Below are 14332 nucleotides of genomic sequence, written 5' to 3'. Positions count from 1 at the left end.
CCCTGTTGGCTCCTCACTTCAGTGACGTGGTGTCTTGGGCCTTTTGAGGTCATTTCTCTGGTTTTGTAAGCCCATTCACCCATAAGTCGACAGGGTTCGATTGATCGTTCGTTATTTTTCCTGTCGATTCTCCTCCATTTGTGTAGCAATCTCTGCAATCAAATAATACTCCAATTACAAGTGGAAATAGATTATTCTAAAAGATATTTGCATTGCAAGCATAGCTAATTCTCCCTTATTTTAGTTATATTGATGGTCAAAATTGGTCTATATCGACCGTCAACACATGGTCAAGATCAAGTACGGGTCGAACGTGCAGAATATCAAGGAGGTCGAAGTTAAACCCCCGACGATGGACATCCTCATCACTTTCATAATGAATTTCTTGGAGAAAGAAGCGATAGCCAGGCCCCGTCCAGATCCTAAGACAACATCAGCAAGCCAGGAACACAGGCTATAAACCCTTTGACCCTAGCTTCAAGAAGTCGCCGAAAACAAAGAAGGTGTGGTGAGTGAAGAAAACTTCGCTCATTCCCACGCCTCCAGGACAGGGTGCCTCATCATCAAGCTAAACATGACGGAGGTACAGTCTTACTCGTCAGACTCAAAACGACGTCGCCCTTGCCAACAGGTAAATTGGTATGTATCCCATATTTGATTATGTCAATTTAATTTCTGCATCAAAGCATATTTACCTTTTTCAAATTTTTGCATGAAAAATTTTTAAATTTAAATTAGGAATAATTTTGGACACAACAAAATTATAAAATGAATTTTTGAGCAAAAATAAAATAATTTTTTTTGACCAATTTCCACGTGGCCCCCCTCCAACGGCTAGGATGGGGGCCGGTGCGACCCACCTTGGGTTCAACCGAACCCATGGGTCAGCCGACGCAGGTAGCCAACAGCCGGCTGCGCCACTTTTTGGAGCAACGGCTAGTGGGTCCCACATGGCAGTTATAGCTGTTATGAGTTCTCTGTAAGTAGAGAATGGCCGGGAGAGGGGAGTTCATCCCATTTCAACACATTTTCCACTCCCTCTCACAAGCTTTCTTGCTCTCAAGTTTATTTCAAACTTTGAAGTATTGGTCTCAAGTTTGTTCTCTGCATTTTGCTTCAATTTTTAGCATATACAAGTTTCTTTGGTTTGGTGCAAGACTAACCGGCGGGTAGACTTGATTTCGTTTCACTAGCTTAACCCCCACTCGAGTTTGTCTTGTACAATTGGTCATTCTTTCTGCAGCTATGAAGAATAGAATTTTGGGCTTGTTCAAGAAGGGATCAAGCTCAAGATCAAGCCATCACCAAGACGAGTCGAGCACACACTCCTCCACTGGTGTATCCATGGAGGAGGTGGACGCTACGCTGAGGCTCCTCGACAACTCCAATCTCGACCACATAGGTGACCGAGAGATGCAAGTCTGTCACATGATCAAGGATCGGACGTTTGCTCATACCCAAGCATATGACCCGAACCTTATTCAGAAAATAGGTATGGATGTTGATTTTCACAATGTGTGGTAAGCTATAGGATGAGACAAATTTACACAGGTAGATGAGCCAGGTTCTCGCTTGCTTACCTTGCAGTTTTTGTGTACCTTGCTAGAAGTAGATGATGGCATTTCTTTTTGGTTTTTCCGTAAGGAATTCCACCTTTCTTGGATAGAATTAAGTCTGCTTTTAGGCTTTGACAAAACTTGCAAACTTAATTTTTTGAAGGCTTTGACATTCGTTTGTTGATGCGAAAAACACACACTGGCCTAGGAGATCTGCTTAGCTCTAGTGCAGGTCCAAATCTTGGTGAGGTGCGGGCGTGCCAGTCAGTTTGATCCTGCAACTGACAAGATATACAAATAGCAGATCAATGAGCCGATCGGCTAACAAGCCGATGGAGTGATTCCAGCCGATGCCGATACCACCCGATAGCGATAGGGTTTTGAGCTATCGGCTATAATTCTGACGTAGAATCTGACACTTGAAGTAAATAACAATATAAAGGCAATCGGCTGATGATAATATAATATAACAATAATATAATCCAGTAGAATTAAACCAATCGGCTAACAATGATATGATAGAATAAGCATTGATCCGAAGGTTAAAGAATACATCGGCTGGAGGTCCGATGTCATAAAATCCACAAAATTAGATTAAACAGTAAAATTTTTGTCGCCATCGCCTAAATCCAATATGTATGCAATCCTTGTAAGCCGATGCAACGTCCAGATAACTCATCGGCTGAAACCTCGATTTAACCCTTATTAGAAGTCAAAAAGTATGCTAGGGATTATGGTTCTAAACAAGACTTAGTAGATCAAACTTAACTGATGCAGCACTAAGTATGAAAAGAAATATAATATATAAACAATCAAGCCATTGACTGATTTTCAGGGTGGTTGATGCCTAAGCTAATCTAATCTAGCAAGACGATTTAGCTGATACCAGCAGAAACCCTAAAGCGAGAAGCAGCCGATAGAGCTAAATCGATATACTAAGACTAGATTAACAGAGACATATGATAAATTGGTAGGCAAAAATATTAATCGAACCAGAGCGATCCAAGAGATCGAAGTGATGCAGCCTTGAACAACACCAACGTAGCCGATAGATTCACCAGGGCCGGCGGAACGTAGGACTTACCCCTTTGCCGGAGATCGAACTGAACTGATGCAGCCCTGCGTCAGGTGCCAAATTCCGTCGGATGGTAAGTAAAAACCTCAGGAAAGAGGGTGACAATGCGCCGAAAGTAGTATTGATCGCGAGATAGTTTATAATGACCCCGGGTGTACATATTTATACCCATTGGGAGATACTAGTCCTTGTAGAACAAGAAAGAAACTTTTCAAAAGATAAAAGGAAAACATAAAGTCCTTATAGGACACTAAACACACTTTTCTAAATATAAAAGGAAACTAACAAACTATTCCTAATTAATAGATAACTTGCCATGCCGCATCCTCCTTGAACTCGGTCACTTCTAGATAAGTTTCCTTTATTTGATTAATTTCCTTAACTGAATGTTTCTTGGTTCATCAAGTCTTCCGGAGATTTTAGGTATGACTCTAGTAGCTCTTCTCTCTCTTGTAAGACTTAATTCATAAATGAAATATTATTCTTTATATAGTTTTGGTCCTTTACTTTATTTATATAATTATTTGAGTACCAACTTTAGTTCATACTTAGCTTGTAATGATTATGTAGCTAGCTTACCGGAGATATGCAATGGTATTGGTTTAATGTTCATCTATGCTCTTTGTCATATGCAGAGATGTAGAGTTGTATTTAGTGATGTAAGCGCGGTGCTCAAATTATTAGATATCATTAAATAGTGTTATATGCTACGGGTCTTCAGAGGTAGGCCGCTGATGGTGACTGCTCAGTACGGGTATTCCTCCACGTGCATATATATGAGTAAAAGAATTTCCTGGTGTGGGTACTCCTCCATATCTATTACCGGTTGGTTGACCATGATGGGTTATCGTAAGGAATTCGGCAATCAGGGGTGGTTTCTTGATATACCAGCTCGGCATAGTTATCGGGTTTTGGCTGCATAACTGTACAATATCAAGTGTAGACTAAAATTACTATATACTTGAAGTACAAAAATTATTCTTTTCTTATTATTTCTCCACATAGCTTAGAATATTGTGTGTCAACCTATTCTACTCTTGCATTGATTAACCCCTATATTAGACTTTGATTATACAATGGATATAAAATATTAGCATAGTACTATCTTATTATATATTCTCTTGGGATTAAATAATTACGATACCTTGGAATACTTCCGGGTAAAATACTACAACGGTATATCCGTTCGCTTGAGGATTATATCTGTAACCATAAAGAATACCGAGAAATATTTCATGCATCATTGCTAGGAATTATGTTCCTAATAATGTCGTTAAGAAATATCAACAAAAGTCCCAATTATGAGACAAACAAGTTTTGGGAAAGTATCACGGGTGCACCATTTTGTAGAAGGCTAGGCGATTGTCAGAGGCCCAATAAATAGTACGGCTGGTAATCTTGTTGCGGGGTGACGGAATAGCCGACAAGGGCCGAATCTGCTAATCAGCGCATGGGTGCGCGCCTCCCCCACGCGTGGCGAAGCCACGTGGCGTGCACGGAGAGGGGGCTACAGATCCGCGCACGCCTGTTACCTTTTACATTTTCCTTTCTTTTTGTTTTTTTTCTGGTTTTTCCCTGGTTTTTTCTCTCTTTTTTTTATACATTTTGTATATGTACCTGTACATATATAAACTTTATATAACTGACCGCGCGAGTGCGCGTCCAGCCGCCCCAACAAGGGCGAGCCGGAGAAAGCACGGTTGGACGGCGAGGCAAGGATGGCCCAATCAACTGGCCAGGCCGTTCATCACTCCAACCTGTATGCCCGGGACAACAAGGATCAGCGCACGTCGATGGTACAGCGCGCAATTGGAGTGGTTGACACTACAACAGAAACAGCCTCTAGAGACGTTTTCAAAGCAATGGCTTGGGAAACCGTCTTTGCCAAAGCCCACCTCCCATCCCACCCTATTACTAGATACAGATAGAAGAGACAGATGAACGAAGCGTCTCTATAGTTAAATTATCTGTTTGATGAAAATTTGATAGGACGGGGGTTAAAATCCGTTGACACGATCCTTATGACGGGTGTTAAAAATCCGTGTCAAACGCGTGCGAAAAGATTTGTTTTTGGCGCCCGTTCGCTAAATTTTTTTATCTACGCGTGTTTTCTGATGATGAAGTTTGCGGGATTTTTTTCGTTCACTCGAAAAGTCGGAGGTGATTACAATCCAACTGAGGTACAAAACCAATCTATTATCCACTTCTTTCAATCTTTCAATACCCAATTCCTAGGAACGCCGCCCAGCCACCGCCCCCGGTAGGGCTCCAGCCTGCCGTGCGCCTGTAGCGTTGCCGCGCCCCAGCGTCGGTCCGGCACGTGCATCCTACCGCCAGCACTGGCGTGCATATTCGTGCAGCCGTTGCCCAGCGCGTCCCACTGGTTGCCCAGATCACATTTGCTCCACCTCCATCGCGGACGTCCCTACAGCCGTCAGGCGTGCGTCCCGGCAGCGATCGTCCAGATCGTATCCTGCTGAAGCTGTCCAAGGTAATTACCGCTTCGCAAGCTGCAGCCGCTGGCATCATCACTTGTTTGATTTGTTAGTAGCAAGCAGGCGAGGCTACCACTTTGTTGTTTAATCGGCTACCACTTTGTTTTTTAATGGCTGCACAGTGTGCACAACAATTGTTTGATGATTGTTCTACACAAGCAAGTCCAGAAAGAGGTTGACGCACTGTTTTTTAATTATTGTAAATCAAGTTTTGATCAATTTAGATGTGAACGGCATTGATGCATCGGTATGCTAGCACCCAAAATTTGGTTGCCAAACAAATTCTCGTTAACCTGGGCACTAATCATGTAGATCTAATTTAATTAGTAACGTAACCTTGCCGTTAATCACATTCTACGTAAATGATCATTTCATTTTACAGAGATGGCGGTGTATTTCAACATCTCTCATTTCGTATGTGTACAGGTCTTTGCTTTTGTGGATTTGGGCAATTCGATCCCAGTCAACTACTATCGAGGTGATTTACCACTGCTCGTGTGACTATTATCTGGAAATTGTATACTGCATATGCTTTTGTGATCGAAGTTGTTTTCTTTAAGTAGTAAAGACTTAGGCAAAACTATTCATAGATATTTTGGTTGGCTAAAGTTATTCATAGACACAGATTGTGAGTTCCTGTTCATATTTATAGGAGGATTTGCACTAAACCATAAAAAGGATATGACTTAACAAAGAAGAAAAAAAAACAAAGATGAGAATTTGTTATGAAGGGTAAATTTTCCACTTATCAACTTGATATATGAAGATTTGTATGTTCTCATTTTGGCATTTTAACTGATATGCAACGGTTTTGTTATTAATAACATTCTAATCCATTTTTTTAAATATAGTGTAAATGGCAACAAGGTCCCAAAGATTACAAGACTTGGAGCTTTTGGAGAATGGTGTACAAGATCAAGAACTAGTCCCAAATGATCATTATGTTGAAGAACAGAACATAACAAACGCAGATTGGCGCACAAATTGCTATGAGTATCGTAAGATGTATTTGTTTATTCGCTTCAAAACTTTTGCTTACAGAATAACTTTTAAAATTTTACAGATCCTGATGGCCGCATTAAAAGACGTCGAGGACCAATTAAATTGGCAAATGTTGAAAATCTTCCAGAGGGTGTTAAGATTATTGTCAAACTGGATCGTTTCAACATACCTTGCTCCCAGTCTGCTATAGTTCTTGGATCCTATTTAGGAACACTTGTCAGGAAGCCACATCTAGCTCCACTAAACATTCTTCAATGGAATCATAAACTTTATAAGAGAGTATATCATCCAAAAATGATTTCTGAAGTAGAGGTATTGCTCTTTAATTTTCACAGCTTTTTAAATCATATTCTTATGGTGATTCCAATATAATTCCATTCACTTTTTTTTTTCATATGCACTAGAGAAAGTTTGCAATTGATGGAAGAGCTAATAATTGGAATCTCCACCAGTTAGATGGCAAATGGAGGCAGTACAAGTCAAAACTTAAAAAGGGCTATTACAAGCCTAACTTATCTATGGAACGAGTATTGCAAACCATGCCCAAAACTGTTGCTGAATCTCAATGGGCCACCCTAGTCTCTTACTGGTACTCAGAGGACTCTAAGGTAAATATATATTGGGACTTTTTAGTGACTGAATGACCATCATTTTGATTTATATCAGCTCATTAATGCTATATGTTGTATCATTAGAAAATCAGTGACAAAAACAAAGAGAATGCACAAAATATTAAGCATCCACACACATTAGGAAGAAAGAGTTTTGCAAGAAAGAGGAAAGAGCTAGTAAGATTTTAAGCAATTTTCATATATTAATTCACTATTGCTTCAATTTCCTCATGCACTAGAGATGTATAATCTGTAGGAAGTTAATGGAGTGGAGGTGGACCGAGCAACCTTCTTTGATGAATGCCATAAGACGAAAGATGGCAGATATGTTAACGATGCTACTGAAGAAAAAATGGTATGCCATACTGCTTTTTTTTAATAAACTCTTTGTAAAACAAAATACACTACATTAAGAGTTTACAATTTTTTTCCAACGTAGAATGAAGTATATATGAAATTGGCTCAGAAAAGAGTGGATGGCCAAGAACTCAGTGAAGCTGATTTTGAACAAAATATATTAGAAGTGTTTGGAAAGGATCATAGTGGTAGAGTTAGAGGCATGGGTCCAACCATTACTCCAACAAACTATTATGGTGGAAGATTTTCGAATATATCAGGAAGCAGTGAAGGGAGTAGCTCCAGTAATGTAAATGGTTTCATTAGTTTTATAGTATCATATTTGGCTGAGAAATATCCAGAGGATAATTTGATTTCTAGGTTGCCACCATCACTTGCTAGGGTCATTCCAAGACAAGAGGTATGACCACAAGATTACTATTTTTAAATGTTGTAACTTATATAGCCATAAGCTTCCAGAATAACAAATTCATGCATGTATCTTCAGGTTGATCAGAACCAAGGAAGTCAGCCACCAAATACTGCTACATCCTCTCTTCCATTTGATCAGAACCATGGAAATCAGCTACCAAATACTACTCCATCCTCTAGTGCTAGAGCATCATCTCAGTCTTGCAGTGAAGAAGAGTGATTTACAATGTTAGTTGTACCATTCCGTACTACTTGCTGCATTAGAATATAATTATTTTTTGAGTTAATTTGTTTGAACCTATTGTTTCATTGTTATATCAGAAAATATGTTGGAAGTATTTTCGTTGTGAACAATGTATAGATATTGCTTTTGTTTTAATGACAAGCTACTGGCGCTAAAAGTCTTGTTAATGTGGTCTGATGGTAATTCAATCTGTTGGTATTGTTTTGTTTATGGGTTTTCTAAATGAAAGGTGTATTGATTGTTGGTGTGTGACCAATAGCGGGGCTATAAATAATATGTCAATTTCATAAAGTGTAGATATGGGCACAACCGTGTCTATAGAAAGCAGAAATTGTCTCTAGGAAAGAAATAAGTAATAAATTCATTATGAATAGAGACGGTTGTGACCGTTTATAGAGGAAATGTAGTATAAGCTAGGCACAGAAACAACCGTGGCTAAGATCATCAAGTGTCTCTACATGATCAATCCAAAATTTTGTATTTCAAATTTGACACGGTCATAATTTAAATTAGAGACGGTTTTCCACGTGTCTACAAATTTGATTTGAATTTCGAGTTATATGTTTAGCGACGGTTCCAACCGTATCTAGATATACACATGGCTATTTAAACCGTCTCTAATCGTTTGACACAGGAGCTATGGCAACGCCTCTAAGACGGGTACTAAAACCGTCTCTACCTCTACTAGAGACAGGTATAGCCGTCTATACCGCATATAAAACCCGTCTCTACAGGCTGTTTCTGCTGTAGTGTGATTAGGTTGCAAAGTTTTCTGATTGGCTTGAACACGAACGTTGCAATGGTGAAATTAGTTGATTGGGTTGTAACATGAAAATCATGGTGAACTTGGATGGTTGATTGGGTTGTTGCATACGAGAAAAGAATTGAAATTGGATGGCTCATTTGGCTCATTTGGTTGTGAAAAGGGTAAGAATTGCTTGATTGAGTCATAAACAAAAAAACGATTTGTGAAGTTGGTTGATTGGATTGTAGAGATGTAAATTATGGTGAGAATTGCTTGCTTGATTGAGTTGTGAACAAAAAAAAACAAAATTAACTTCAAAAATTCGCTAGAAGGAGGGCTTGAACTTGTAGAGATGTAAATTATGGTGAGAATTGCTTGATTGTGTTGTAAACAAAAAAACAAAACTTGAAAATTTTGATTGGATTGTAGAGATGTAAATTATGGTGAGAATTGCTTGCTTGATTGAGTTGTGAACAAGAGATGTAAATTATGGTGAGAATTGCTTGATTGAGTTGTAAACAAAAAAACATAACTTAAAAATTTTGATTGGATTGTAGAGATGTAAATTATGGTGAGAATTGCTTGCTTGATTGAGTTGTGAAAAAAAAACAAAATTAACTTAAAAAACAAAATTAACTTGAAAATTTTGATTGGATTGTAGAGATGTAAATTATGGTGAGAATTGCGGATTGTAGAGATGTAAATTATGGTGAGAATTGCTTGCTTGATTGAGTTGTGAAAAAAAAACATTATGGTGAGAATTGCACATTGTAGAGATGTAAATTATGGTGAGAATTGCTTACTTGATTGAGTTGTGAAAAAAAAACAAAATTAACTTAAAAAAATCGCTAGAAGGAGGGCTTGAACCTCCGACCTTGTGGTTAACAGCCACACGCTCTAACCAACTGAGCTATTCCAGCTTCTGTTTGTTAATTTTCTTAAACTCAGAATTTTTCTCTAGCAGCCAGAGGATTGTGGAGTATGCAATACAGATAAGGCGGTAAATTGAAGTGAAACCGATTTGTTCTTGCAAAGAACAAGGTGAAGAAAAATAAACTACTCTACCAGTGGTTGAAAATAACATCTAAAATATGTTTTAGAAATATGGTAACCATATGAATAGATTGGTATTAAAAAGTACTTCAATAAAACTATATATTTATTAATATTTTTATATGTATTGTAATAAAAAGTAGTGGTCAAAGTTGTTTTTTAAATTATTATCGGTGTAGAGGGAGTAGCAACATCACCTATTTTTTTAATCTCATCCATTCAAAAATCATCTCTCGTTCTTTTTTTTTTTGCGGGGATCTCTCGTTCTTATTTTTATAGAAAACTCCAGAAGTACATAGGCAAAGCGTAGATATTGAGGAACGCGGCCAGCGTATACTGATTGTAGCAATCCAACGAAATAGAATATCAAAAAAACAACTAAATCAATTAGAGGATATCCAGTTGCCCAGTTTCTCTTTTATTGGAGAAGGATATCTGGTTTTATTTACACGGTGACGGTACTTAATACTATTTTGATCATCTCTAGTACTTTCAGCTGTTTATTTCACCCTACCTGGAAAAATGTATCAAATACAACAGATGAAAAATTTTAACGAGACAAAAATAACATGGAGCACTTAGAACAGGAGGTACTTTTATTACATCATGAAACGCTGAAACCAACAAGGCTAGCATCTGTCCACAACAGACGACTTTCACACACATAGTTCTACTATCATATACCATATATGAGATTACATATAAAACTTCACCAACAAAATTATGTAGTATTATTGCAAACTACTACATAAGGGTGTTCGGGGCTCCATCAAATAAGGGATGGTAATTATGGCTCTGATACATCTTGATCTTTCTCGGTTTCTTTGGCTGGGAACATTGAGCAGTTCGGCACATAGTACAGGTATCGCCTGAGACCATCTCGGATTTTCGTCAGCTTCCCTGTGCTCAAGCTATAGGACAGGAGTCTTTCTGCTGCGAAATGACAAAGGAAAACAAGCCCTCTCTCCAAGTCAAGAGATTGAATGTCGTAATGACAAGACAAGAATCCATCAAAATGCTCATCAAGAAAGATATCCTGCCCAAATGCATCGCTCATGCTGAGACGGTGCTTCAAATTCCAGTCACCGTGAGGATAGCCATCTCGAGCCCAGACTAGAAGCGTGCGACCACCGGTGTCGGGCTGCACATAGTGTAGCACCCCTGATTTATGTCCAAGATACCCAGTGAGACAATCAACCATGGGGGAGGTGGGCTTATACCCTGGTAGATCAAATATCCAATGAGATGGCTGCTCTGTATTGTGAAATGCATCGATTACCAAGACTCGACAACTTGATGTCTGAAGAAACAGCTTTCCACCAAGAAGGACGTGTGGCTGACAATCGACACTAATCTGATTCGAAGGTTCCCACTTATCATCCATAAACCACGTGGAATTTCTTGATGAAAATATCGCAACTTTAGATATACAAGCCCATCTTTCCACTGGGTTACGTTTCTCTTCAAAGTTGAAGACATAGAAGTACGGGGACCATGATGGATCGAAAGCTAATTTGGTTGCATAACTGTGACCTTCTGGTTCCAGAAGAGTTTCAGGTAACTCCATCCACTGACGTGTTGCTGGGTTGCACACCACAAAGTTCGCAACGGATGGAGAAGAAGTATTGCGCCCATATTTGCATAGAACCAGTCCATTGCAAGAATCCGTTAGTTCTAGCCACTCATAACGTGGCAAGAAACTAAGAGAAGTATCAAATGATCTATCATCTGGGCAGAGGCTAGCAACCTCAATGGCAGAGCTATCACTTTTTTGGTAGAGAAAACCAGTAAGGGGTTTGGGAAGCTTGTCGCAGTAATGTGGATTAGAGGAGAAAGAAAGCCACCCTGTGCAGGTACATTTAGCCCGGCAGAACGACTTGTATGGAAGACGAGAGAGGACATCCAAGGTCAGATCATCTGGTAGCTTATTACCACTTCCAAAATCACCGGAATCAGCGTCCATCTATCTTGTGAAGTTGAAACCCAAAAGTAAAGATTTACTTATCTGACAAGGCAAAAAAGTATCAATAACTCAAAATTCCTATGATTTATTTCAGAAATGAATAAAACTACAAAGCACCTTTTCTCATCTAGACAGATTCATGTTACTAGTTTATCCTAAACTAATAGCTTGTTGTGACATAATTCAAATCCATCATATGTCTATTACACCTAACAAACGGCATTCATAAGATGCGAAAAAACGAATTAACCAGGCGATGTTGCTCTATAAACAATGAGAATTGTTTTCAAGTTCCGCCATTATTTATTTGAGACCTCTAACCATCCAACATTAGTCAGGTGCCAACTAACAGTTCATTCGTACTTGCCACATGAATTGTGCCAAGTGAGTATCAAATAAATTGCCCCAAGCAAAAACTGGATCCTTCCTTAACGGAGCCGTCAGTTTCCCAAATAAGTAAGGAGCTGATGGACCATCCACTTAATGAAGTCTGTACGGTGGGGTTTCACTGACATATCATTATGCCATTAGTCACAGTTTCAGAAGAACCTAATTAGATAAGGTGCGATAGTTTAATAAACCAAACCAACAAGTCAATTTGTCGTAAACAATGGAAATAGATCTGCAACTCTGCACATGCATAAGTAACAACACATTCCACATAAATTTTGGCCTGTTCCTTGTGAAAAGTACCAGACAAAAGTTATGAAAATCGAGACAATATTGGTAATAAAAAAAAAACTCGACCGGTGGGGGACACCCCCACAGGTTTTCATTAACAAGAAAAAGCCTCAACCAAACTAGCCAAGAAAAGCCATGAACCCTGGCTCCCCACATGCGGACTCGTCCCCTATAGATCGGTCCATAACCTATGTTTTTACGAGGGACCAAAGTGAGCTCTTTTAACTAGGCCTTCAATTTGCTAGCGTGGGGAGTCGAACCCAGGACCTAGAGGTGCTACTTAAGTCTTATAACCGCTAGGGTACATGCCCTTTCGTGACAATATGGTTTACAACAATATGACTAAATTATAATTACTCTTTATGAAACTTAACGGGACGGCTATTTTGCACTGATGAAAACAACATGAACACTTCACATAATACAGAACCACGTTGAATTTACTAGCAAAGTTTATTTCGAATCAGGACTAGTTTTTGTTTTCTTGAAGGAGTGGCAGGAGCTCTGCCATTTTATATTAGAAGGAGAACAGAAAAAGAAACAGACTCAAGATTTTTGGGTACAGAAGCAGCAAGAGAGTAGTTACGGTGTAATAGAACCACCAACCACCACCAGGTCCTTGCAAAAACCCACAATACTATTAGCTATTTGATTTCAATCAATTCTTACATGTATAGTTCAAGTTATCATGTGGGTGCCTTGTTTATTATTCAGTTATGTTTTCTTTTGTTAATTTGCTGATGCATGCATCATGGTCTGGTTAGCTCATAATGGATGCAACACCATTGAACCATAGTTTGCTTCTCAACCAAACAACTAGATTGCTTATAAGAAATAAGCACAAGGGCTTGTGGTGAATCTCTCAATTTGTCAGTTAATTCAGTATCTTGTCTTCATGCCATCTTGGCCTGTGTGTATCCATAGGCTGCTAGAGACTAGATTGCTAAATATGTGTATTCACCTGACGCGCTGCAAAAAATAAAAAAAAAATAAAATAAAATCACGCACTACTAATAAATCCCACGCTACTAGAATCTTAGCAGTAAGTGCATCAATCCAATAAAAACTTCATCACTTCACTAGAAACTTCAAACACGCCCAAGGCAAATCTACCCTATCTGCATCTATTCTTGTCCTTCCAAATACCAAGATTCACTCAGGGGAAGGTTTGGTTTGATTAACTTACAAGCAAATAACCAGAAGTAGTCAAGATTCGTCGCTTATTCCGTCATTTAAGGCAAGCAAATTTCAGGGGGGCACAATTTCTTTCCTGTGGTAAGAAAGAAGGGAACAGTCGATGAGTAGATCGGAGAAAAGGAGGATATAGTAAAGATAAAGAGAAATATCGTACCCTTTGGGTAATATGCAGGAGGCAGCAGCGTGGCACCGCCGTCGACGTCGGCGGCGCGGTGATGGGGGATGTGTTTCTGTCTATGTGTGGAAGTCCCACGGTGGGGCTGTAGGAGGCGCAAGGCACCGAAGGTAGAATTATAGAAAGACTTCCTTGTACACAGCTTCTCCCCTGGGCACCTCAATTTATACTAGAGGAGAAACACTCTCATATACTATCTTTGATATATTGAATTAAACAATGAGAAACTCGAATTTCTCATGAGATACTCATAAATCTGGTATATAGGGTAACCAGAAAACCATCTCCTGATTTATGCTAGGATTAGACCATATCAGACGACGAGATGATCCAAGTTTCTCCTTAAAATTCTGGAAGGAAAGAGAGTCCACGATTAATAAGGAAGTGAGAAAAGCCAAATAGTGGACAACCGAAAATGATAAATACCGTCTGGGTTCTTCAAATCTGTGTGTCGCCCACTGAAAATAATAAACATTCATTTTGCGTGGTGTATACGCATACGACGTCCACTATGATATTCATAAATTATGTTTACACAGTGTATGCCACCTAGCATGGATGCTAAATGTCCGTCCACGTGGTGCATTTGGGTGTGCCGCCACTGGAAATAATAAATGCTGACTAGGGATGTTGTACAGCTAAAAATAAATAATAAATGATGTTCAAGCGGTCTATAGAGGTGTGAACTTCACCAAAAATAATAAATATTGTTTAGGTGATTGTATACACGTGAATCGTCCGCTTTAAGTGACAAATGCCATTTGAGT

At 39.1% G+C, this 14332-nt stretch overlaps 2 protein-coding genes and 1 non-coding gene across 4 annotated transcripts; 1 reads left to right on the top strand and 2 right to left on the bottom strand.

The window, feature by feature from the left end:
- The first annotated feature begins 286 nt into the window (after positions 1-286).
- On the top strand, positions 287-7727 carry LOC107280850 (uncharacterized). The gene is made up of 8 exons (XM_026022390.2): positions 287-413; positions 1244-1492; positions 6190-6440; positions 6533-6736; positions 6824-6916; positions 6996-7094; positions 7179-7496; positions 7584-7727. The coding sequence occupies exons 1-8, from the start codon at positions 287-289 to the stop codon at positions 7725-7727; spliced, it is 1485 nt and encodes a 494-aa protein (XP_025878175.2).
- A 1615-nt stretch (positions 7728-9342) lies between these two features.
- On the bottom strand, positions 9343-9416 carry TRNAN-GUU (transfer RNA asparagine (anticodon GUU)). The gene has a single exon. It is a non-coding gene; the product is annotated as a tRNA-Asn (tRNA).
- A 711-nt stretch (positions 9417-10127) lies between these two features.
- Positions 10128-13899, bottom strand: LOC4325420 (F-box protein At5g49610). 2 transcript variants are annotated; one of them, XM_015778387.3, is made up of 3 exons: positions 13545-13899; positions 13380-13463; positions 10128-11554 (listed from the first exon to the last, which is right to left on the bottom strand). In XM_015778387.3, exon 3 carries the CDS (start codon positions 11510-11512, stop codon positions 10337-10339), a length of 1176 nt encoding a protein of 391 aa, XP_015633873.1. In that variant the 5' UTR covers positions 11513-11554; positions 13380-13463; positions 13545-13899; the 3' UTR covers positions 10128-10336. The 2 variants fall into 2 exon arrangements, with proteins under 2 accessions (XP_015633873.1, XP_066164731.1); XM_066308634.1 differs by having other exon boundaries at positions 10128-11512.
- Positions 13900-14332: the final 433 nt, after the last annotated feature.

This window comes from Oryza sativa, chromosome 1, assembly GCF_034140825.1.
Source record: "Oryza sativa Japonica Group chromosome 1, ASM3414082v1".
NCBI lineage: Eukaryota > Viridiplantae > Streptophyta > Magnoliopsida > Poales > Poaceae > Oryza > Oryza sativa.
The sequence above is the reverse complement of the archived record's forward strand: the minus strand, read 5'-3'. Positions and strand labels throughout refer to the sequence as shown.